Source organism: Aspergillus udagawae (assembly GCF_001078395.1).
Source record: "Aspergillus udagawae IFM 46973 DNA, scaffold_3, whole genome shotgun sequence".
Lineage (NCBI taxonomy): Eukaryota > Fungi > Ascomycota > Eurotiomycetes > Eurotiales > Aspergillaceae > Aspergillus > Aspergillus udagawae.
The window spans coordinates 152,610-175,510 of NW_025091266.1; the positions used below are offsets into that span (position 1 = coordinate 152,610).

Sequence of the window (22,901 nt, forward strand, 5' to 3'; positions counted from 1 at the left end):
CTGCTCATTCCGGGTTTCCTTCCATCCCTGATTTTGGTCGTTTGATGGGTCTGCCTTTTGATCCGACATCTGAGGGTCTATATCTTTCCTGTATTTTCAGAATCTCATCCTGCAAGGTTTGTTGCCGAGCTTTAATCCCTGTGAGGTCTGTCCGGTCCAAGTTGACGGCAATATATATTTTGGTGGCGCTATTCTGGTCGGTGATAGTTTTTGAGGTTGTTGATTAACGACTAAATCATCAGGTTACCGAACCGATCTAAATTAGAGATATTCAAGCCTGTAATTGCTGTGACTTATGTTCATGGTCTCCTTGAACAGTCATGGGCTAATTCAAGCCTCGATTGTAGGATTTTCAGGTACTTGGGTGGTTGTCCGGATCCCCTGCGGGCCGTTTTTAGCTTCCGCCCAGCACACCACCACAACCACAGTTCAAAAGATGCATGATATCACTTCCCATCTCTTGCAGCCCTCCGCAAATTAGGTCAGCGTAGTTCAAATTCAGCAGGGAGGTGATGCTGCTCTCACCCAAGTCCTGGTACAAATTCTCACTCTTACTCCTCTGCAAGTTATGTAAAAGTGATATTGATACTGTTAAAAATACAATACCTTCTTGGTATAATGGATACTTTTCTTCTCATTAAAGCCCGGAGCGAAGATTCGAGAAGGTCTTTGTTAAGGTTGGTATTACTGTTCAATAGATCCAGACTCGAGGAGGTCCTGTGCTTTGCTTTGAAATATCAAATCTTAACCAGCATGTCCAACCTCGCGGTATACCATGCTCTTATACCCAAACGCCTCTTGACTCCTTCGACGATCTCCATTCTCCTAAACACAGATCCAACCAGATAGATAACGAAATACGGCTTGATATTGCACAGCCGTACGTGGCGCTCTAGCAAACTTGTTGCAGTGCCGATTCGGTCCGCAATAATTCTCAGCCATTGCTAACATCCGTTAGTCATTGATTGAATCACGAGCGTCAGGGAAGGAATTCATACATGAGCCGCGGTGGAATTTCCCTCAGACAGAGCATTCTCCAGCGCCGGAAAAGCGTCTGGGTTCTTATGCCATGCGCATTCGGAGAAAACCACATGTTTCGACCAGGGCTTTCCGTCCAGCCCTGGCTCGTAATAGAACATACGCTCAAAAGCAATATACACTTGGTTGATGGTGCAAACCCGAGATGTCCAGACTGATTGCGTAATCTGTCGCCCTCTCTGCCAGCACCGGTCTCTCAAGGAGATAGACGGCCATCTATATATAGTCTGTCCATATTCCTAGTAGCTAAAGGCGGCGGGTTTGATAGGACTGGGAATGCCTATGGATCAGCTTAATCCAAAAACATTTCCTCTCCCATCCCTACATCACGTTCTTCGTGCTGTTTCAGACAATCTTCACAAAGGCTATGGCTTTACAATGATTCGCGGCATACCAATCGACAACTACAACGCCGAAGAAAACACGATTATCTACGTTGGGGTATCCTCTCATATTGCTCCTGTGCGCGGAAGGCAGAATTCCTATTTTAACTAGACCTCAGAACATGTGATTGTCACCCACATAACAAATTATCTCCGGTCTAAGGACGATGACAGAATTCTGCCAGCTGGGCATACAGACAAGTAGATAACCTTCCACAGTGACATTGGCGATATCGTGTCCCTGTACGCTCTGGACGAGTCAGTTCCTGGACGCGAGAGTCTCTTGGCTAGCACCTGGAGATTGTACAATGAAAGAGCCAAAACTGGGCCGGATTTGATCCGGGTACTGGCGGACAACTGGCCTATGCCAATGTATGTTTACGCGTCTGACGGAGCCCTGGAAGTATCTTACTTACTCCTGTTTCAGTGGAACGGACTACTCCGTTCAACGGCCCTTGCTGTACTATCTGCCGCCCAATGGTCATGACCCGAGAGGATCACTGTTCAGTTCTCGCGACGCCCATTTTCCGAGATCAGACCGAAATCGTGGCCAGTCACTCTCACTGAGGAGCAGGTCGAGGCGCTAGATACCATTCAATTCCTTTGCGAGAAACTAGCGGTCTCTATACAGATCAAGAAAGGGGACATAGAGTTCGTTAATAACATGAGCGTTCTCCATGGTCGAACGGGTTACGAAGATGGCTCAAAGCAAAGGTGATAACACAGCTTCACTAAGTACAGAAAATTCTTATTGGCAGTTCCACTGACGATTGACCAGTCGCCATCTTATTCGGCTATGGCTGCGCGACCCAGAGAATGCCTGGGTGACTCCAAGCCAGTTGCAAAGTCGCTGGGACAAATTATACCATCCCGAACACTCAAACGGACCCGAAGCCTACCCGTTGGAACCCCCGCTGCATTAGGCTGCGGGGTTCAAAGGGATGTCTGACAGGCGTTAGATTTTCACAGGCGTCTGACACTGATTCCCTTTTGGTTGGACCTAGCAGTGAGTTAATGGTTCGTGGCTTATATCAGAGTACTGCTTTGAGCATTTCCTGTATGTCTCTGTGATCATGGCATCTGCTGCGGATTTCCCCTAGGGCCCTGAAATGCATCTTAACTAAAAGGGTGTGCAGACAACCATTCTACTAGTAGTAGAAATAGTAGTGGAATAATAATGAACCTCAATCACAGCGGCCATATGGTCTAGCTGTTAGAGTGTTTCCTAAATGGAACTGTTCATAAAATACTTATAGTAAGGCACATGTATAATGCCTGTGGTCCAGACTCTGGACTAGGATCCATACCTTTAGCCACTGATAACATACAGATTGGTACGCCTTGCATTCTGTATTAAAGTAGAACGATGACGTTGATGATTGCATCTCGCAATTTTGCCCTGGTCCCCTTCTGGATGTATGCATCCCAACTTATAAATTTGAGAAGTCTGAAAGGTACGCATGACGATTGTAACGCAAACATCTATTTCCAAATCCATGATCGCGTCAACGAATTATACAAAACTCTCGAAAAGACTATCGACTATTAGATAATCATAACGGGCGACAGAGGAGAAAGGCTCCAACTTGCTCCACGAAAAGATCTTGGGGACTGGGATTCAAAAGACTTTGCAACAAACGAAAACCCTACATATCCACATCTCGCAAACTTGAAAACAATCAACAAAGGACGAAGTATATCTCACAATGGCCTTTGGAGCTGTGTCACTGTTCGGTAGATGCTTCAATGATTTGAAGAATCTGTCGCAAAAATTGATACATGCATCGATAGTGAGACTTTACCATCAAGCGTTATCTGGCCGCCAGTATGCAGGACCTGAGCAGGATTATGGACTACTGGGACATCCAACAATAAATCCCATCAAAACGCACAAGGACTGCACGCAGATCTATTTTAACGCGGCCCGAAATGGTATAGGTACAAATTCTTAAGTATCAAAACTCTAGCTACAAAGCAGTCTTTGTAATACAACTGCAGTTCTGGATGGACCAGGGACGAACTTTCGAATTGATGTCACAACGTAACCTTCGTCATATCCACATCTCTTCGAGGGAATGTGCTATTTTTCCGTCATTGTGGAGGTATAAAGCTGGCGAATATGCACTCTACCCTCGTACCTTGTCTCTACGACTCTCCGTGGCAGAACCATGACCAGATGATTCGGGGTTCTCCTATGGATGGAATCCAGGCAGCATAATTGGATATGGATAATTTACCAGAACGCCTGTGCCGATCATGTTTCAGCCAACAGTGCTCCAGGATAAACCACTGACAAATATGTTCAAAGCTTGCCAGGTGATCGGTTCCCGCGGATCCCGAACATATTAAGGATGGGCAAAATATGACCGGGATTGAGCAGCCCCTTGCCTGTGAATACTGCCTATTGCATATGCTTATTACTCTTACTGCCTGAACGCGGCATCCTAGAGTGTTCGATTGTTATCAGACAAGGGGCCGTTGAACATGAATGCTCTAGGTATAACTTATTGAGGCTTGACAAGTCAGGCAAAGGGAAGCCGTCAATTTGGGATATCCTTCTACAAGTCTAGCACCAGACCCGCAATGACATTAATTATAGGATAGATTTATTCCGTCGCCAAGAATACAGTGGAACCTGCGAAATCGGTAAAAAAAGTTGCTTGCAACATGCTATAAATATGGATCAATCCTCTCTACAGAGAAATCATGTTGGTCTTCGCTCAGCCTCTCAATATGACGCAAAAGCACCCCGAGTCCCCTCCTTTCCTCGACTTCATTGTAACACCAGAGACATCGCAAGCATTTCCGAAGGATCACTGTGGAGTTCGGCTTACAAGAGTAAGTAATTGTTGCACTTCTAGAATGCCTAATTGCCTTGAATTGCAGGACTAACACACTTCCGACTATAGTCTCCAGCCATCAAAAACGCCCCTTTACCTGCCGATGGTGCCGGAAATGATTCATGGTCCAATGTCCTCCTCGTCATCCTTCTGATAGCAGTGCCATGGTTCATTTCCTCTCAAATAGGCGGTGGTCTAGTCTTCGCTCTCTTTGTCGCGATATGCACTGCAGTCCCCATTCTCATGGGATACTGGAGCATCTTCTCCGCCACATCCCCTCGCCTCAATGAGAAGGTCAAGCTACCAGGTCGTCCAGTGGAATATTATCTCAACTTTCATAAGGAGAGTGATCGCCTCAGATACCGTGGTCGAAGAAGGATTCCAATGGAAATATTCTATGAGAAGTACTTTCGCGGCGAGGTGGAGTTCAAACACGGGGATTGTTTGGACAACCTCGAGTACCGTCATGATTGGGCCTCGTTCAGCTTCTCCTGGGGCGTATTCAGGCACTTTTTGTTTGGTTTTGTACCGGAATTGATTGTCCATTCTCGTTCTCAAGGTAACTCAAACTCAACTTCTATGAACCCATTCCCTACTCCTCTTCCAGCAGCAGATCTAGTCAAGTATGTGCAGCTAATCCGAAGGCAGATGAGGAACAGGTAAGCGGCAACTATGATCGTGGCGACGACTTCTACGCATGGTTCCTTGGACCTCGTATGGTGTATACGTCAGGTATCATCGGCGATGTTGACAAGGAGGAATCGCTTGAGCAGCTCCAAGACAACAAGTTAGCTGTTGTATGCGAGAAGATCGGTTTGAAACCTGGGGATTCTATGCTGGATATTGGCTGCGGTTGGGGAACCCTGGCTACATTCGCGAGCGTCCACTACAATGCCCATGTCACCGGTGTCACTTTGGGTCGCAATCAAACGAAATGGGGCAACACGACCCTTCGAAATGCCGGCATAGCAGAGTCACAAAGCAAAATCCTCCGCATGGATTATCGCGACTGTCCCCGGATCCCTGGGGGATACAAGAAAATCACTAGCCTTGAGATGTCGGAGCATGTGGGTGTCCGCCATTTTCGTGGCTTCCTGCGTCAAGTCTATGACATGTTGGATGATGACGGTGTCTTCTACCTGCAATATTCAGGCCTACGAAAGTATTGGCAATATGAAGATTTGATATGGGGGCTCTTTATGAACAAATATGTCTTCCCCGGAGCTGATGCAAGTACTCCCCTAGGCTGGGTTATTGATCAGCTTGAGGCTGCTGGTTTTGAAGTGAAAAACGTCGACACCGTTGGTGTCCATTATTCTGCTACGCTCTGGCGTTGGTATCGCAACTGGCTGGCCAACCGTGAGAACGTCATGGACAAATATGGTGCAAAGTGGTATCGAGTGAGCATCCAATCTCCTATTTCTGAAAGTGGGCTCTAATATACTCTAGATCTGGGAGTTCTTCCTTTCCTGGGCAACCATTGTCTCTCGTCAAGGGGGAGCAGCGTGCTATCAGATCGTTCTCATTAAGAATCTCAACTCTACCCATCGGGTGGAGGGAGTACCCACCCAGTTTGGCATTTCCGGTTCAATCAAGTCGGCTTTTCAGAGGAGCGGTGCTGTGCTCAGTGCGTATATCCCGTGAAGATGACTCGTTTGTCCCAATGACTCCTCGGAGGGGAATGTTCAGCCCGACCTTTATGGAGTATCCACGCAAGTAGAGTGGTGCATACTTGCGAGCAGTACTAGGAGGAACATTGGATGCCTTACCTCAAGAAAAGGTGTTTCTGATGTTTCGCATTTTCAAATACTCTCTTAATGTAGCCTCAGTGGGGCTGTTCACTGCCGTCGGCTTCTTCTGCTTACCTTTGTCTCTGCTATACTCTGCCTACCCCGAGAGCTCCCATCGAATCAATCCTACTTGCTGGCGAATCCTTTTGATAGACCTTCCGACCATATGAGTACTCGCCATATCATCAAACTATCATTAGATTTTGACGTGTCCGCGGTAGTCCTCGAAACCCATTGAACCGCTCATTCTAGCGTAAGCTCTCCCATTTCTAAGCCCTGTATTAAGATCAAGCAATATAATCCGAGGTGTCTTTTCGGGGCCCGCGTGCCCCGGATTTAGGAATCTCTTACCACGTGTCCTTGCGCGCGGGTCTTCTCTTACGCATCTTGATACTCATCAATAGCCTCGCAGCCGCGGCTTGCCGCGGAGCCGTAAGCGGATCCGGTCGGTAGCTTTGAAGCGCATCTCACGCTGCTTGGGATTTTCACCGCGTTGGCTAGAAGGTTGCACAGAATGGAAGCTGTTTGCTTGTCAGATTCGACCCTACATAGGGGAATCATGGCGACTTTAAGGTGTATATAACGACAAGTTCGAGTCCTCTGTGAAAAGATACATTTGACATCGCTTCTCTCAGACTCCTTTACTTCCAGTATTATTCAACGCAAAAATGACGAGTTCCCTCAGATCCCCCTAACCAGTGATTTTCATTGGTGCCGCTGGCGAAATGTGCCGGTTGGCTGTTGAGCGTTTCGCCAAGGCAAGTGATAATGCCCTGATTCTCACTGATATCAACCTCTCCACGCTCGAGACGACGGTCGCCAAACTCAATCTTCTAGCTTCCCGCATCTCTACGAAGCAGTTGGATCTCTTTGACCGAACCGCTCTGCTCGAAGCAATCAAGGGCGCCGCACTGGTTGTGCTTGGTGCAGGGCATTATACGCGCACTTCGGAACCCGTACTTACCGCGTGTCTGGAAGCAAAGGTGCCTTACCTTGATTTTGATGACGATGTGGAGAGCACTCAAGCCGCTCTTGCTCTCCATGAGCGTGCAAAGGCGGAAGGCGTGCCGTGCTACATCGGATGCGGCGCTTCCCCAGGCATGTCCAACGTGATGGTTCTTGATGTCACTGCAGAGCTCGACACCGTCGACTCAATCGACATTTGCTGGAGTGTCAGCGACGGAAAGGGCAAAACCAGCAAGGCGGTCTTGGACACTTGATGCATATTGCTGCTGGCCCCTGCCTCACATGGGCAGACGGTAAGCCGACAATGAACGAGTCCTGGGTTGAAACGCCTTACGCGCAAATGCGGGGCGGGGACGGGGAAATGCTCCTCCACGAGACTGCCCATCCGGAGCCAGCTACATTTCCACGCCTCTATCCCAGCGCTCGCCGAATCCGCTGTGTTGGTAGCCTGGACCCTGACCCGGTTAATGGTATCGCCAGGGGTCTTGGCCGCGCCGTCCGCCGCAATGCCTTGTCCATGAGTGAAGCTGTCGATTTCCTGTTTCATATGGCCAACGACGAGTCCTCCCTGGCGGTCATGGGTGAGGGATTTGGTGAAATGGCTGCGCAGTTCCGCGGTGGTGACGTCACGATCAAGGAGCTATTTCAACTGGTCGCCCACGCGAATCGCAAGCTCAGCCCCTTCCGGTACGCTCTGTGGGGGATGATCGAGCAGATTTGGACTGGGGAGTGTACGACAGGGGAGGTCCTTAGCTTCCTCGTCGACATGGCTCGGCGCAAGATGGCGGCAAATGGCTCCGGAATGCTTGTTCGAGCCGTTGGCACACGCAATGGTCTCCCTGTCTCGATTACCAAGCGTATACCCAAAGCAGACGAGCACGCGTACCTTAGCAAAACTATGGGTACTGCAACGGGAACTGCATGTGCAGCCTTCATGGTCATGGCGATTGAGAATGGTCTCAGGCGTAATGGCGTCTTTTGTCCGAAAGATTGGGCTACACCGGTCAGATTTTACGAGGCCTTGGAACGTGTTGGCACCCCCAAGAATGAAATCATAGAGAGGGTCTAATGACTCCCATGCAGGTAGAGCTAACTCATGTTTGAGCAATAGGAGATATGGATTGGCCTACCTAGTTTCTTTCTGTTGAATTATAAGATATGCAATGGACACGGAATCACGTAGAACATCATTGATGCTCATTCCTCAATTGATCTCGTTTGTTTGACATATCTAAGCGAAGCATCCTAACCACGGCTTTCGCGAAAGAGCCGGGTGAATACTATTTGACTGTTAACTGGCGCAGAATAGCTCCTATTCTCTTCTCTAGATCACTCCCAGTACTGTACCTGAGAAACTTTAGCAACTTCCTGTTGACAGATAACGTCTTCAAGTACGATGCTATCACTTGCTGGAGTGCTTCCGTTTCGTGAAGCCATTATCTTCCTAGAGTATTACCTTAATCCAACCCGCCGCACTTCAAAAGCTTAACGCTCAATACCTCTGCACAATCGTTTTCCCTCTTGCATTCTACTGTCCACCTCTCGTAACTCATAGCAAGGAAAGAGGTGGGATAATGGTGCCTGGCAGAAGAGTGGCATGGGCGTTATGTTTCTAGCGATCCCTGCTGGTGAAAATGCAAACACCGATCTGTGGATCCGCGGATCCGCGCTTTCGATTAGCTTTAATGATCTACAGTACTAGTACTATTGACCGCTTGTTTCCTGGATGCGTCTAGTTGAAAAGTGACGCTCAAGCTTGCCTCATTCCATCCTCAGTAGTATCCGTTCCCCGGCCTATATCAGGACCCCTCATAGCTGTCCTCATGGGAGCAAATCAAGTGCTCCAACTCAACAGTCTCTCTCTTGGGTAATTTAACCATCACATTCTCAATATACCGCATTAAACTGGCTTGCCCAAAATGCCGAAGAAATTCGACGTTGCCGTGATTGGGGCCGGAATGGCGGGAATAATCGCTGCAAGGGATCTCAGTCAGAAAGGCCACTCAGTCGTGCTCCTAGAGGCCCGTGACCGCATTGGAGGACGAACCTACACGGACCACGCGTTCAACGGGGAACTGGACCTCGAACTGGGAGGAGGCTACGTTCACTGGACACAACCACACGTTTGGCGTGAGCTGCAGCGCCACGGCATGGCCCTCAAGCCGCCCATGGAAGGGGGCAGGCTCTACTGGCTGGCCGATGGGGCTGTCCACTCTGGTGGGAGCGAAGACTTGTATGGGATCGTAATCCCACTAGTACAACGACTCTTTGCAGATGCTCGAGCTCGGTTCCCGATGCCGTTCGAGGTTGATCTTCTCGAGAACCGCGAAATCAAAGAGGAGACTATTGAAGATCGCATTAATTCGTTGAATCTGTCTAAGTACGAGCGCGATGTCCTGGAGGGAGCCCTAGCAGGCGTCATTCATTCATGCAAGAAACAGGGGATTGCGCAGCTTCTGCAGGCGGTGGCAACAACCTTTGGAGATTTCACGGCCTTTTTTGAGACAGCCGGATCTTGGGGTATCCAGGGAGGCACCAAGCAGCTCATCAGTGCCATTATGGCCGAGTCGAATGTTGAGCTCCGGCTTTCGACGCCCATACGTGCCGTGACCGACAATGGCTGCGGTGTTACTGTTACAACGCGCGAAGGTCAGCTAATCAACGCCTGGTCGGCCGTCGTTGCACTACCCCTGAACACCCTCAGCGAGGTGAAGATCCACCCAGACATACCCCCAGCGGCACGCTCGATGATTGAGCGTAGGAACCCAGTAATGGCTCACAAGGTCTGGGTCCGGGTGAATGGCGAGATCGAGTCGTTTTCGCTCGTTGCGCCGCCCGGGAAGCATCCCATCAACGCAGCCAGGTTCGAAAAGCACCATAACGGAGACACGCTTATCATGTGCATGTGCGCCGACGCTGCCGCTCTTGACCCCGCGGATCTACACGCAGTCCAGGCAGCCCTGCGCAAATTCATCCCGGATATCGAAGTTGTTGATACGGCCTGCCATGACTGGGTCGCCGACGAACTCTCCAAGGGGGGTTGGATGATGCACCGGCCTGGGACTCTAACGACGGGCCTACCACTGCTCCGGAAGCCGCATGGAAACATCTATTTTGCAGGGGGCGACGTAGCAACTTGGGAAATAGGAATGATCGAAGGCGCCATGGCAAGCGGCGCCCTTGCCGCGCGGGATTTGTCCATCGCGTTGAGCAAGGGGTATAAGCTTTGATGTCTGTCCTGATATCAAGCGGCACATGTTTTTGACTTTAATCGCAAACCAGTCTCCTTCATCACATATTGTAGCTAGTATCCTTTCAATCAGTGTTTATCAAGTGTCGTTGGACCCAGATCTCCGAGAATTTAACGTCTGAGAATAGATTGAATCACCGCGCCGGCAACACCATCAATCCATTGCGCAGTTCACTGTTGCCTTGTAGGACCCGGAAGAAGAGAGGTTCTCAAGAAATTACTCTGTTTCTCTATGCTCTATGCTATGTGCGACAGCTCTCCAGAATGCCCCAGTACGACGAAACAAAGTTGAGAAATTTGCGCGCGAGGGCGAAGTAGACATGTTATCTCATTTCGACCACTCCATGCCAGCCCAAATATCACCCCAGCGAGCAGTAAGCATGTCTTTCCAGTAGTATGACCGACGCTGCCACGGGGGACGATCGCCTGTCTTTGGCAGCACGCTCTTCGCTCGTTGGACGTACGTTGACCTCAAGTAGAGGGACGGGGTTTCTCTCATTCCTTTCTTTTCTTCATCGCTGCAACGAGGTACAATCATGCTTACCGAATCCAGTTTCATCGTATTCAGCAAGCGGCACGCCAGCTGAGCGGTTGCGTCAGCTCCCAAAGTCCAGCTAGCATCCACGTATCCAATCGCGAGAACCAAGTTGGGCAGGTCCGCGAGCATGGCACCCTTCCACATGAAATGGTCCGCAACCCGGTATGGCTCACCATCAACGATGACCTCGATGCCGCCAGCCAGGGCCATTTTAAGGCCCGTCGCGGTCACAATAATATCTGGGTTGAGTTCTTCACCTGATTTGAGTCGGATAGCTGCCTTTGTAACTCTATCGATGACCCCGGTCTTGACGCTGCCTTTACCACTACGCAGACAAGTGTAGAAGTCACCGTCTGGACACACGCATAGTCTTTGGTCCCACGGATTATATGCGGGAGTAAAGTCGGGATCGAGAGACATGCCCTGGGGTAGTTCTCGCTTCATCTTTTCGAGGAAGGATTTTCGAGCATGGTTTGGGAACCATTGGCAGTAGGTCACTAGCAATAGCGACATCAGAATCCATTTGAAACGGATCATCGCAAACGCCAAAAAGCGTGGAAATATGAAGCTGATGGTTCTGTCGATCACATTCTCCTTTGGAATCGGGAGGATATAAGTGGGTGAACGTTGCAGCATCGTGACATGGGATGCTTTTCCTGCCAGTGCTGGCAACAACGTGACGGCCGTGGCGCCGGATCCGATGATAACGATGTCTTTGCCACTATAGTCAAGGTCCTTGGGCCAAAACTGTGGATGTACCACCGTGCCCTGGAAGTCCGCTATTCCCGGGATCTCAGCATGCATGGGTGTTTTGTAGTCATAGTAACCGGTCCCGAGCATGATGAACCGTGTGCGTAGGACCTTCTTAGCAGATCCTGGGTTGTTCATGGTTATATCCAGTGTCCATGCTTTCGATGCCGTAGACCAAGAGATCCTGTCAACACGGTGAAAAAATTTGATTCTTCGATCGATTTTCTCCTGCTCGGCCGATTCCTTAATGTAATTGGAAATCATTGACCCTTGTGCAATGGCTTCTTTCTCTCGCCAAGGACGCCACTCGAAGCCGAAAGTGTGAAGATCCGAATCGGACCGTATACCTGCAATGTAAAATGGATCAGACAGTGAGCTTTTCAAGGCCTGGGAGGCTGCATTATCTGCATTTGTTTACCGGGATACTGAAAAAGACTCCATGTCCCGCCGATCTCATGGCGTGCTTCCAAGATACAATAGTTCAGATTCGGGTTTCGCTCCTGAAGTCGGTACGCGAAGTTGACACCAGAAATTCCGGCCCCAACAATCACCACGTCGTAATCAATATCCTGCGTGTTGTTTGAAGGGCGCATGTTTGTAGCAGCAGGGAGTTCAGGGGGGAGAGGCTTTCTGTTCAAGCTTACACCGTCAAGTTTAGGGCAAGGGACATTCCTTTATTTTGTCCCTGGCGATGAACGGGCGGTCAGATATGGCCATCCTGATCTTCCAATCGTGGCTAGACTTGCCCTTCTTCAATGGTGATATCTCAATCGAGGGTCGACCCGACTCCGGCTTGGAAGTTGTATTACCGCGGCACCGAGGCGGACCCGCCGCTGTTGTCAAATGAACCTGACCTTCCTTGTTTTCCATGTCCAGAACATCCGGCTTATTGGCCCATCCGGGGCCCCATCCTTTGCCGCTTCATTGTTTTTTAGGTTTTCAGCCACTTTGCTGGACTGCCTTTACCTTGACGAGGATGAGCGGATCCCGCGGACGCCGTTCAATATTTGCTTGAACCCGACCGATTCGCCCAGCCTAACCTGTCCATCCATCCTCTACCCACACTGCCGATCCATGTCCTTTAGTCTGCTACAGTCGCTTATCGGCAAACCCCAATTTTGAAAGGGAGAAAGTGCGGGGTTATGGGAACTCGGTCGTCTGGGACACTGGCAGCCGCGGATCCGCCGATCCGTATTCCTCCCCCTACGGTTAAGTACGAGTGGCTCGCCCGTTCTCCAGAGCATGCCATTCTGCCCTACATCGATATCCCAGCATTTTTCCCCTTTTCTTTTGATGCAACAAGATGGCTTCCGAGCTTGTGAATGAGTACTCTCCCGATAACGCTCACTTTAGCCAAGATGACTGGAGCTTGATAATGGGCGCTCCGATGAGCCAGTTTCCACTTATGATTCCGCAACCCATGGGGCAGAGAGTAGGGTATAGTGTAGGATCCACTACTCCTGGCGGCTCCGAAATGGGTCCCATCAACACCTTCCCGGCTCCTTCTGCTACGAACGGAGCCGCGGACTGGCGAGAATCCTTCGAATCTGCGCTGCAGACGTTGGCCTCACCATTCGCTCACCAGTACACCAATAGCAAGGAGACTGTGGGTGCCTGGGGAGGCAGCAATACTCTCAACGCTTTCCTAGCCCCAGTTAGCCAGATTCTTGAGGATGATCGCCCCCAAATTCCGCATGGGTTGCTGCCCAGGATAAGAAGGTGCGCACGGAAGCAAAACCGTTGCAGTGACCCCTGCCGCTCGGCAAAGAGAGCATGCAATTTGCCGCCAAGGGGCGCCATCCAGAATCACAAGCCGTTGTTAACAGCTTGCACGACGTGCAAGGTGTGTGGTGTGGAATGCACGGTTACATGGCTTGCGAGTAGACAAAGCTCATGACAAGCTGGGAAAGGCCCTGTAACAAGGTCCTGCTCCCCTTCAGAGGACAAGCTAATCACAGACAGCCAAGGCATATTGAGAAATGATGCAGAGGCTTCTTCTGTACTAGGTAGTCTAGCCTCTATAGCAGCTTCAGAAGGAGACTTGGCCAGGCAAGCGGTATTACGTGAGGTATGCTTCCAACGACTATATCTCTACATAGATATTGTCGACATGCCCCTGGCGCAGTGCATGTCGCGGGAGTGCATGCCTCCTTGCTATTCCTTGGGCATTACTGCTCTCGGGCCATTGGGTGAAAGTGCCTATACTAGTCCCTATCTGGACCCTGTTCGATCGAGGATCGACCGCTTCTGGAATATAAGTGTGACCTCGTCGGGCTCCGAACATGCAGCGCCACAGATATTTCTCGCAGCAAGCCTCCTTGGTGCGCTCTTTCAGCTTTCCATGCCAACTTATAGCTCACGCCATGAATCCATAAACGAGGCATACAAGTGGGTTGCAATAGCAGCTGCGTCACAATTCACAGTCCGGGAGGATAACCCTCCCTGCATGGGCAGGTCGCATGGACGAGCGAGGGACATTGCCTTGGCGACCTGGCAAAAGGCGAAACAGATAGTGTTCGAAAACATTGCGGCCACCAGGTCTTTTCGTCTGGCACTCTGTTTGCTGCTGTTTGGCACTTTGTTCCCACCAATGATGCCCGAAGGGAGCAGCGTGCTTGAAGACGCGGCTTACACTACGCGAGAAGGCCTTCAGCGCCTTCAGATGCTCTGTGCTGAAGCTCGCGCACATTGCGTGCATGATCCTGACATGTCACGCCATCCTTCCTACCGGACAAGCCGAGTCGAAGCTGCGAGAAAATCTCACCCCGTTCAAATGTTGCCAACTGACGTGCGAGAATACATCCTGGAATTGATCGCTGCTGTTGAGTGGCTGGCGTCCATGTTTCACTCAGCGGCAGTAGTCTGCTCGCGAAGAGACACCTGTACCACACCTTGCTTTGTCTACTGCAACCGCAGCTCATACTGGACAATAGATATAACGCGAGAGCAGGGCGCTACCCGGCAGCATAAGCAAGGGTTTGAAGACTACATTATCGCGCGAGCTCAAGCCGACACGCACAGAGTAACCGCGTTATGGAGTCGCCCAATGTCGGACGATATTGTGGCTCGAGCCGTGAGTCAGGCAGGCTCCGTTGCCATACTCATATGGCAAACATTAGCCATCCTCATCCTGACATTCGAACAACTCCGGACAGATAAAGTGCAATATGAAGAACTGCATAGGTGCTACTCCGCAATGACAAATTTGATCGATGTTTGGAGGTCGGCCTGGGGCCAAATTGATCGCTCGGCGGCCATCAGCCTGCACCGGTCACGGCCCAATGTGCTACGTGGCGTTTATTTCTGTTATACGGATGTTGACTTCGCTATACTTCTTTTCTGCGAGCTTATCTGCCAACTGGGGTCTCAACTTGCGGAGCAGATATCATCATCGTCGACGTCATCACCGGCAAGGGAGCGGCTATGGAACGCTCTCAAGGAGAAAAGTGCCTGTCACAGGGACCAACGGCGTACGAGCGCAATGCAAATATCTCATCTGGCCATGGCAAGTCAGGGTATGTCGAGTCCAGGCTTCCAAGGCAAGAGTGGCCTAAAGGCGAACGTTGAAGACATTAGTGCGCACCCGGTAAGCAAAGACAGCCTCTCCTCCAAATTCAGGACTAACCAGTCCGTGCAGTATCCTACTCTGGTGGTGCAGGCACATAAACTTGCGGCCAAGGCGCTAGCAGATGAGATCCAATGCTCGATCTCCAAAATGGACGCCAAACGCATTCAGAGCTAACAGTTGGCCTTGAGAGCTGCATGCAGGGGTTGCAGCGGCTTCAGGGAGCTCTCGTGATGTTTCCGGAAATGAGCAGTGATATAGACCGGTTGTTCCAGTAGTGTTGGGTATATGTCTATATACAGCAGCTACTAGTAAAAGTTGGATCGAGAGGCTTAGGTAGCCTCCGATTGTCAGCGAATCATATAGTGGTTACCAGGACCACATAGGATTGTCCTTCATTCTTCGCCAATGGCCAATTGTCTTGAACCGCCTCTAGCCGTGGTCTCATCCTCACTGAGGGATTGTGGACTGAGCTTTCGCCTGTCCTTCTGATCTCTGCTAGAATTTCGTTCCGCATGTGTCCAAGTTTAGCCCGGCTCCGTTTAGAGCGCCAGGAACTGTAGGTGGGCAACATGATCTCAAACTGCGCAAGGATTCGCCGGTCCTCAATCACCTCTCAGCCTGCTCAACAGAGGCGAATTACTCCCAGCAGCTGGAGGAACAGTACAGATGAGGATCTTCTTGGTTTAGTTACTGCAAGGTCTGGAGGTGGGTACTGTTTCACAGTCATTCGAATTGAAAATCCTATACTACCGCTTGGACCTCCCCCATTCCATCCGATTTTCACTTCTCGAGTGGAAATCCTTTGCCATAAATATTACTATCTAGGATTACTCTACCACATACGACCATAGGGTGTGGAAAACAGGGCTTCCCGTCCGCTCAGCCGTACTTAAACCACACGCCGGCCAGTTAGTAGTTGGGTGGGTGACCACCAGCGAATCCTGGCTGTTGTATGTTTTTTTGCTTCTGTATTTAAGCCCACATATGAACAGGGTCAATTCTCAGGGTCTACTACATTCTAGAATAGCGGCGTGGTAGTGCTGGTGATGTGGGTGGGTTATAGGTCCTCATTGCCCCGTGACGATAGTGCCCTTTGCCACTGGCCAGAAAACCACCCAAGCCAGTCATGTTCGATTTGCTCATAATCAACCTTATTGCCGGTGAAAGATAGCTAATATTGATTGATTTTCAGAACCCTTTAGTGGCTGAGTTAACTCGATCACTACCACCACCGTGGCCTACATTAATCAGACATCGGAGAAATCTTGTTGGTGGAACCCAAATTTCATTCATATTTCGCTGCCCTTTTTTGGGAAATGAAGGTTGACTTTCACCAAAGGTTTTCTATTTTTTCTATATTTTCCGACGCATTATTTGAGAAATGCCTCTCGCACACATTGTCCTCAGACAGCGAGATCTCGAGCATGCTTCCTGCCTCTGAAAGTCCGGCCAGAGGATCTTCTCTTCCAGGATTGGGAGCCCCAATAAGCTTGACTATTCTGTTCGGTGTCACTCGCTACAGGTGTAGGTGCGATTTGAGAAGAGCTCTGGTAGGGAGCATATCCACAACATCCACAACATCCACAACCCTGAGGTGCTGCAGTGGGGTAAGTCCAAGCTGGGGAGGAAGACAGCGCGGTGGAAGACGCTCCGGTGGGGGGGACGGCAATAGTCGTAGGTGCTGTATCCCTGCCCTTGTAGAGGGCTGGGCCTGGGATCACATAAGTGGCAAGGTTGTTGAAGATATCGACCAGGATGCCGGGATCGGTTGGTGTGTAGAACTGGGTGGCAGGAATGCCTTTCGGTGTAGCAGTGCCACCCCCTGTCACCTTCAAGTTGATGCATTGCGGGTAAGCTTGCGCACCATTGTCTTGCCTTGCGTTGTGCAATGCGATGATCTCATGACGAAGAACATAATCGCCTGGCGCAATGTCGGAAGGGATGTTGACCGTCCAGGTATTGTTGGCAGCCATGAGCTCATCGCTGGCCCATCTTCCGGGGGACTTGCTGTTGTCGAGAAGACCAGCCTCTTCAATTTTGAAAAACTCAAGATTGGTCTTGTTCACAGAAGCGCAGCTCCCATTGCAGTTCGCAAGATAGCTGATGACCTACTCTGTATTAGCGTTCTGATTGAATTCGAAACAACTTCTGTTGCAACGTGATCCTGGAACCATCATCATCCGCTCCTACTCCCGAAACTTACAGGACCACGGTGATCTTCAAACCATCTGCTCCAGTGTATCGTCACCTTGCCACCGGCAGCCACCTCGCCAGCGAGAGCACCAGGCTTGGCATCTTGGTGGCAGATGATATTCGGCTGGTTGTAATCAAACGTTTGAATATAGGCGTCCTGAGTATCCGCGGTTGACCACGCAATGAGATCAGGGACGTTTTGTTCATGAGGGTATTGATCAACCAGGAATCCACCATAGGACTTGCCATCAATGTCGATACGATCGATGTGGCCATGAGCTGCGGCCAGACCAGCTGTGCCTAGGATGAGCCATGCAACTTTAGAGAGAGACATTGTTAAGTAAAGAGTGAACTTCAGTCAATGAAGTAAAGCGAATGATATGATAAGAAGAATGAGAGAATGAGGGAATGAGAGAATGTGTAGTACAGGATGAGGAAGAGAAAAGAAGATTTTGAGGGAAGAAGAAGGGGACTTTATATGTGCCCAAACATAATGGGTTCTTTGCAAATAGGCAGCACAAGCGAAGCGTTAACTTTGCATGTTCGCCCGCGATTCCCGCACATGATGATCGCCCTCGCTTGCGAGTGCATATGAAACATGGGCTGCAGGTCCATGCCATTGAGATCTCTTGGCTTGATTCTGCGCTTTTGGCACGTCAGACACCCGGTCTTCGCTCTTCGCTTAACTTCCTTCTCGTGCCTTCCACCAGACAGCATCTTGTTCGGGTCTCCAGGCAGCTGGCAGCGCATCTGCGCGTTCGAGTTCATGCCCATATGGACACATTTGTGGGATATCCTGTCATGATTATGTTGGTACTCCAGATTCTAACATTGTACATAAGATTATATCTCGATACATTCAGAACATGCAGTAGCCATGGCACGTCGGCAATGTTTTCAGCTCGGACCCAGTTTGGAACCTCGCTTACCATGTCGCATTAGCCATGGTTTCAGGTCGAGTCTAAGCTCCATACAAGCGATTTACTTAGTAGAATGAATTCAAGGATGCAATGATCCATTGTTTCATGTTTGGATCATATGTCGTATTTCGAAGAAATGTTGACGGGGTACCGGTTCCTCATAGAAGCTTATCATATGCCATTTACTGTGCATTGCTCATGCTGAAGGCGAGAGGAGTGACTTTTATGATCTAGCCTAGCCTAAGTAACGGCTCACTACACGATTAATACTCAATGCAAACAAATCATAAATTTCTCATGGTTTAAGCATACGTACTATTTTGAGTGTATATACTCTAATTGTTTTAACTTCCCGCTGATATGCGTGATATATCAAGCCTTCAATAAGGTCTTCGTTCGTCTGGACCCTGATGATCAGGAGAAAGAACTAGACTCCGAGGTTTCATATTAGTTAAGTCGGCTACGAGAAAAGAACCAGGATCTGCGATCTCGTATTGATTAACTCGGCTACAATCTCCTACGTAATGTCAGAGATGATTACACCTAGTAAGAGCATTAGCAAGCTGTTAACTACCGAAAAAAATAAATCATAGTGTCATGATCAAGGCTGCTGTAACATGGGAGGAAGAATATCTTATCATATAAGAGGCGACCAAGGCAACGGCCCATCCGGGCCTCTAAACAAACGGCAACCTACTCAGCTACTTAATTGTACCAGTCATTTCCATAGTTTATTATTCCGCTGGATAATCTGAAACTATACTCTGTAGAGGATGATGGGAAGACACCATGAAATAGCCAGTATAGGAACCAACGTGATTTGGCCGAAAAGCTTGTCATCAAGATTTCCAGCGATATTATGCCGGTTATGCCGGAGAACCCTTATAATTTCACAGTTAAGACTGTATAAAGAACGATAAAACTGCTGACCTTCCTAGTTGGGTACATATTATTGTCACCATGACTATAACCCCAGCCGTGCGCTAAAGACTAGCTCTTTTCTTACGCCCACTTTGTTTGACTCTGACATTCTGACTGCTGCAGATATATTATGTACAGTAAGCTAGAACAACTTGGACTTCTGTACGTACGATGTATAGAAAAAGAGGAACAGAATACATCACCTAATATTTTACATAATATTATTAGAGAATACTACCTTAATATATGATATATTCAACAAGCGAGCTGCGCACACCATAACATGCGCACCTCTGCGGTCGCTTAGCTTAGCTTGGTTTCAGCTTCAAGCTTTGACGGAATTTGTTTGGGTGAATGCCAGTTCAGACCTTTCGTCCGTCCCATTGGCGCATCCGTATGAGCTACTTCTCTCTGTTTCTGTTACCTATGTTTAGGGGGATCAGACCAAAAGGCGCAACAGGCTACCCATAGCGGAAGGTGTGGGCGTTCCCCCTTCAAAATAATGTGTCAACGTAAACGTCTAGGGGTAAGACTAATCCACGTGGCTACCTTACAGTAATATTTGACATCTGTCAGCGAATTGGACGAAAAGACCAAACACCTGCAACCAGAAATATTGACAGGTTGTACCCACTTTGAGCCGTCACCCCCTCCTCGCCAAGTGTTCGTTTTGCGGCATCTCCCACCTGTCACGGCCCGGAAGATTGTTAGGAAAGTAAAAAAGTCTCGCTTAGGTCGAAAAAGCCACGGCTGCGAAAGACCTCTCCAAGACTCTCTAGCTACAACGAAACTCGTAGCAACCAAACCGGTTCCCTTCAGGGTCACGGAAGTTCATAAACCACCCATGAGAACTCTCAGTTGTCTTGCCTAGACAGGTGCTACCACCGCATTCGTGAACTCTCTTCTCCATCTGATATAATCAGCCTGCCGATCTTCTGGAAAAGGTACTAATTCCTGGAGTATTTGGGCACCAGGACTGACCATGTCAAGGGAATCGACCGAGTAGTACACGGTCATCCCACTGCCCATAATCTGCTCTGTTGGAGCGCAACCCTCCGGCATCTGGACGATGCCTCCCGATAATCCTAGACGGAAGACCCACTTAGCAATCTTGATCAGCTGTGCATCAAGGTTGGCTTACCCTTCGGTTCAGCGAAACTATAGTGCTGCACTTTGCTTTGGTCTTCAGCGGACTGAGCTGGCCTCCATTCCCAGGACGGAAAGATGGCACCGTAAAATGCCTACCCAGAGATCATCGTCAGCGGGGTCCAGTACCCTACTACCACAACAGACGAAAATCACCAGAGTCGCCGCATGACTGCGAACCGACCTTTAATTTTTCGGTATCCCGTGCAGGAATCTCCACCCAACACGGAGAGCCTCCTGGGGGAGCCTTCCATGTCTGCTGGGCCTTAGTTGCGTCACTGGTTTCGGCAGACATCGTGGACTGTTAGAGCCTGAACAAGTTCAGCGCGGCGCATGCCAAAAGCTTGGACAGGGAGGTGAAGGAGCATAATAAATCTACTTCTGCCATCAGAAGGCAGTAAAACATAAAGCGTGGTTCGTGTACGTCATCAGCAACATGATCATGGAAAGCAAGTGGCCTCGACTTCGAGTAGAGTTTAAGCCATATAGCCATCTATCTCTAAGCGACGGGCTAGATTGGGCTTTAGCTAGTATCATGCCCTGGCAAACAATGTCACACGGGGTTGCTCAATCTTCTCTAAATGAGCCTCTCAACCTTAGCTTTACCCATCTTTCACACAATGGCAGAATCGGAATTCAACAGTTCGGTATTCCCAGTGACATTTTCCCCACCAGCGTGCCCCGCAACCCACCAGAAGCTGAGACATCACCCCCGCATGAACCTCTTTACGGAGTAGATACGACCAAATTCCAAACTAGGGACCCAGATTGATGCAGCCACTTCGTATAATCACCACGAATCCATGAATATTGAGTCAAGGAGAGTACCACAGCGAATGAGTGTCAAAATTCCGCGATTTGAGTTCGGATACGAGAAACTTCCTGACAACGCGTCTCAACCGCGTCACCAACAGTGCTCCATGACGCGTGTTTCCTTATTTTTGCTCCGTTACACGTGATATGGAGTAAGCCTTGTCTGCTGATTGGCCCCGGCGTATATTGTTAAGCTGTAAATTGTCCTTGTCTACGAGTGGATCCCTTTTCTTTCTAGAACGCGGGTGTGACGTGTAGTATTCGTATTATATACAAAACTCGTATGATCTTCGGGTCAGCTAACCTTCATAGAATGGTCACTCTTTTCTTCTTGTCACAACTTACAGCAATGGACAGCCAGGTATGTTTCTCCCGCAAATAGTTAGTGGGTTTCCCTCATTTCCCTCACCACTGCTAGAAAAATATTGTCAGCCCCGAAGAGTATCAGGCTGCTCGATCTCGTCTTCTCCAGCAGGAGAAAGCGGCAACGCACCTGCTACAGGATCTCGCCGTGTCGCGCCGTCAGTTGCCCATGGTGCGCATCCACGACCCAGCTCGGTTCCAATTCGATACACCTGACGGAGTGAAGACCCTGTGGGATCTATTTGATGGGCGCAAACAGCTAATCCTCTACCATTTTATGCTGGGACCCCATGAGACTCAGGGCTGCGTGGGTTGCTCATTCTGCATGGACCATATCCCCGACCTCCGCCACCTATGGAGCAGGGATACTTCTTTCGTCGCCGTGGCTACCGCACCCTTGTCTGAGATCACCGCCTACAGGAATCGGATGGGCTGGAAGTTTCCTTTTTATAGTTCTGCGAAAACGCACAAAAAGTGGGCCGAAGTCGAGGCACAGGGAGAAATCATCACCTGGAAGCCCGGGAACGGCTATTTTGGACTAAGTTCGTTCTTCCGGGAAGGTGACGAGGTATTTCACACCTATGAGACCTCGTCTCGTGGCTTGGAGATCATCCTGTCCACGTATCACCTGCTGGATATGACCCTGATGGGTCGGCAGGAGGTGGGAAATGGAATGAACAACTTCCGCCGTCACGATGAATACTAAATTGGCAAGAAATAGAAGCAAAAACTCGTCAGTTTGTCCTTAAGGCCATCTATTTCTTATGCCCTCTCCTGCTTCCTGCTTTCTATCTCTTTTCCTTACCCCCTTCCTCTCATTTCTTTTTATAGTGATAGCTACCCATTGCGGATTTCCTCTTTGTCTGCGTCCACTGCATAGGAACGCAGACAGTGTTCTGTATCAGCTCCAAACCCTACGAGTCCCCAGTGACTATACAATCTATTCTATGAAATAATGTATACCTACTACCCAACTGCAGACTGGCCGCTGCTAGCTCCCGCCTTATAGTAAGCTATATGGATCCTAAGATGATAATAAATGTGAATATAATGCAAAGGAAACCATCACTCATATCATACTCAGCTACTTATAACTAAGAATACCACAGTAAAAACTACACAGAGAGGTCAGAGACACATTTAGCACCATCTTAACTATACTAGGAGGAAAGGGGGAAACCAGCCATATAAAGACTATACTAAATTTCGCAGAAGTATCTTAAAAGGTTTCATAGGCGCCAACTAAGGGAGCCATAAGGACAGAACTGAAGGTACATGGCCAACACAGGCCCCTAGGCAAGGACTAAAGTCCGTCCGTAAGGAATTGGATCGTGTACAATAAAGACGCAAGGGCAGAGAGGTAGTTGTAGTAGCCTGCATATCGTTCAGCAAGTTGAGATGCTGGATTGAGGTACAAATGTG

At 49.3% G+C, this 22,901-nt stretch overlaps 9 protein-coding genes and 1 non-coding gene across 10 annotated transcripts; 7 read left to right on the forward strand and 3 right to left on the reverse strand.

Annotated features, from left to right (window-relative positions):
* Window positions 1-4,154: 4,154 nt before the first annotated feature.
* Aud_003908 (sphingolipid C9-methyltransferase 2) lies at window positions 4,155-5,905 on the forward strand (the record flags this gene model as incomplete). The annotated part of the gene is made up of 4 exons (XM_043288855.1): window positions 4,155-4,259; window positions 4,331-4,820; window positions 4,910-5,661; window positions 5,711-5,905. 4 exons carry the CDS (start codon window positions 4,155-4,157, stop codon window positions 5,903-5,905), a joined length of 1,542 nt encoding a protein of 513 aa, XP_043144790.1.
* Window positions 5,906-6,776: 871 nt separating this feature from the next.
* Window positions 6,777-7,271, forward strand: Aud_003909 (saccharopine dehydrogenase family protein; the record flags this gene model as incomplete). The annotated part of the gene is made up of 1 exon (XM_043288856.1): window positions 6,777-7,271. The coding sequence occupies one exon, from the start codon at window positions 6,777-6,779 to the stop codon at window positions 7,269-7,271; it is 495 nt and encodes a 164-aa protein (XP_043144791.1).
* A 50-nt stretch (window positions 7,272-7,321) lies between these two features.
* Window positions 7,322-8,086, forward strand: Aud_003910 (uncharacterized protein; the record flags this gene model as incomplete). The annotated part of the gene is made up of 1 exon (XM_043288857.1): window positions 7,322-8,086. One exon carries the CDS (start codon window positions 7,322-7,324, stop codon window positions 8,084-8,086), a length of 765 nt encoding a protein of 254 aa, XP_043144792.1.
* An 850-nt stretch (window positions 8,087-8,936) lies between these two features.
* Aud_003911 (flavin monoamine oxidase family protein) lies at window positions 8,937-10,247 on the forward strand (the record flags this gene model as incomplete). Its single annotated transcript, XM_043288858.1, has 1 exon — window positions 8,937-10,247. The coding sequence occupies one exon, from the start codon at window positions 8,937-8,939 to the stop codon at window positions 10,245-10,247; it is 1,311 nt and encodes a 436-aa protein (XP_043144793.1).
* Window positions 10,248-10,595: 348 nt separating this feature from the next.
* Window positions 10,596-12,148, reverse strand: Aud_003912 (flavin-containing monooxygenase; the record flags this gene model as incomplete). Its single annotated transcript, XM_043288859.1, has 2 exons — window positions 10,596-11,902; window positions 11,974-12,148. 2 exons carry the CDS (start codon window positions 12,146-12,148, stop codon window positions 10,596-10,598), a joined length of 1,482 nt encoding a protein of 493 aa, XP_043144794.1.
* Window positions 12,149-13,029: 881 nt separating this feature from the next.
* On the forward strand, window positions 13,030-15,297 carry Aud_003913 (uncharacterized protein; the record flags this gene model as incomplete). The annotated part of the gene is made up of 4 exons (XM_043288860.1): window positions 13,030-13,274; window positions 13,328-13,398; window positions 13,655-15,141; window positions 15,193-15,297. The coding sequence occupies 4 exons, from the start codon at window positions 13,030-13,032 to the stop codon at window positions 15,295-15,297; spliced, it is 1,908 nt and encodes a 635-aa protein (XP_043144795.1).
* Window positions 15,298-15,960: 663 nt separating this feature from the next.
* Window positions 15,961-16,080, forward strand: Aud_r0016. Its single transcript, XR_006253266.1, has one exon. It is a non-coding gene; the product is annotated as a 5S ribosomal RNA (ribosomal RNA).
* A 446-nt stretch (window positions 16,081-16,526) lies between these two features.
* Window positions 16,527-17,650, reverse strand: Aud_003914 (lytic polysaccharide monooxygenase auxiliary activity family 9 protein; the record flags this gene model as incomplete). The annotated part of the gene is made up of 2 exons (XM_043288861.1): window positions 16,527-17,231; window positions 17,327-17,650. The coding sequence occupies 2 exons, from the start codon at window positions 17,648-17,650 to the stop codon at window positions 16,527-16,529; spliced, it is 1,029 nt and encodes a 342-aa protein (XP_043144796.1).
* A 2,282-nt stretch (window positions 17,651-19,932) lies between these two features.
* Window positions 19,933-20,598, reverse strand: Aud_003915 (VOC family protein; the record flags this gene model as incomplete). Its single annotated transcript, XM_043288862.1, has 4 exons — window positions 19,933-20,067; window positions 20,139-20,242; window positions 20,299-20,398; window positions 20,488-20,598. 4 exons carry the CDS (start codon window positions 20,596-20,598, stop codon window positions 19,933-19,935), a joined length of 450 nt encoding a protein of 149 aa, XP_043144797.1.
* An 867-nt stretch (window positions 20,599-21,465) lies between these two features.
* On the forward strand, window positions 21,466-22,185 carry Aud_003916 (uncharacterized protein; the record flags this gene model as incomplete). Its single annotated transcript, XM_043288863.1, has 2 exons — window positions 21,466-21,477; window positions 21,535-22,185. 2 exons carry the CDS (start codon window positions 21,466-21,468, stop codon window positions 22,183-22,185), a joined length of 663 nt encoding a protein of 220 aa, XP_043144798.1.
* Between the last annotated feature and the right edge of the window lie 716 nt (window positions 22,186-22,901).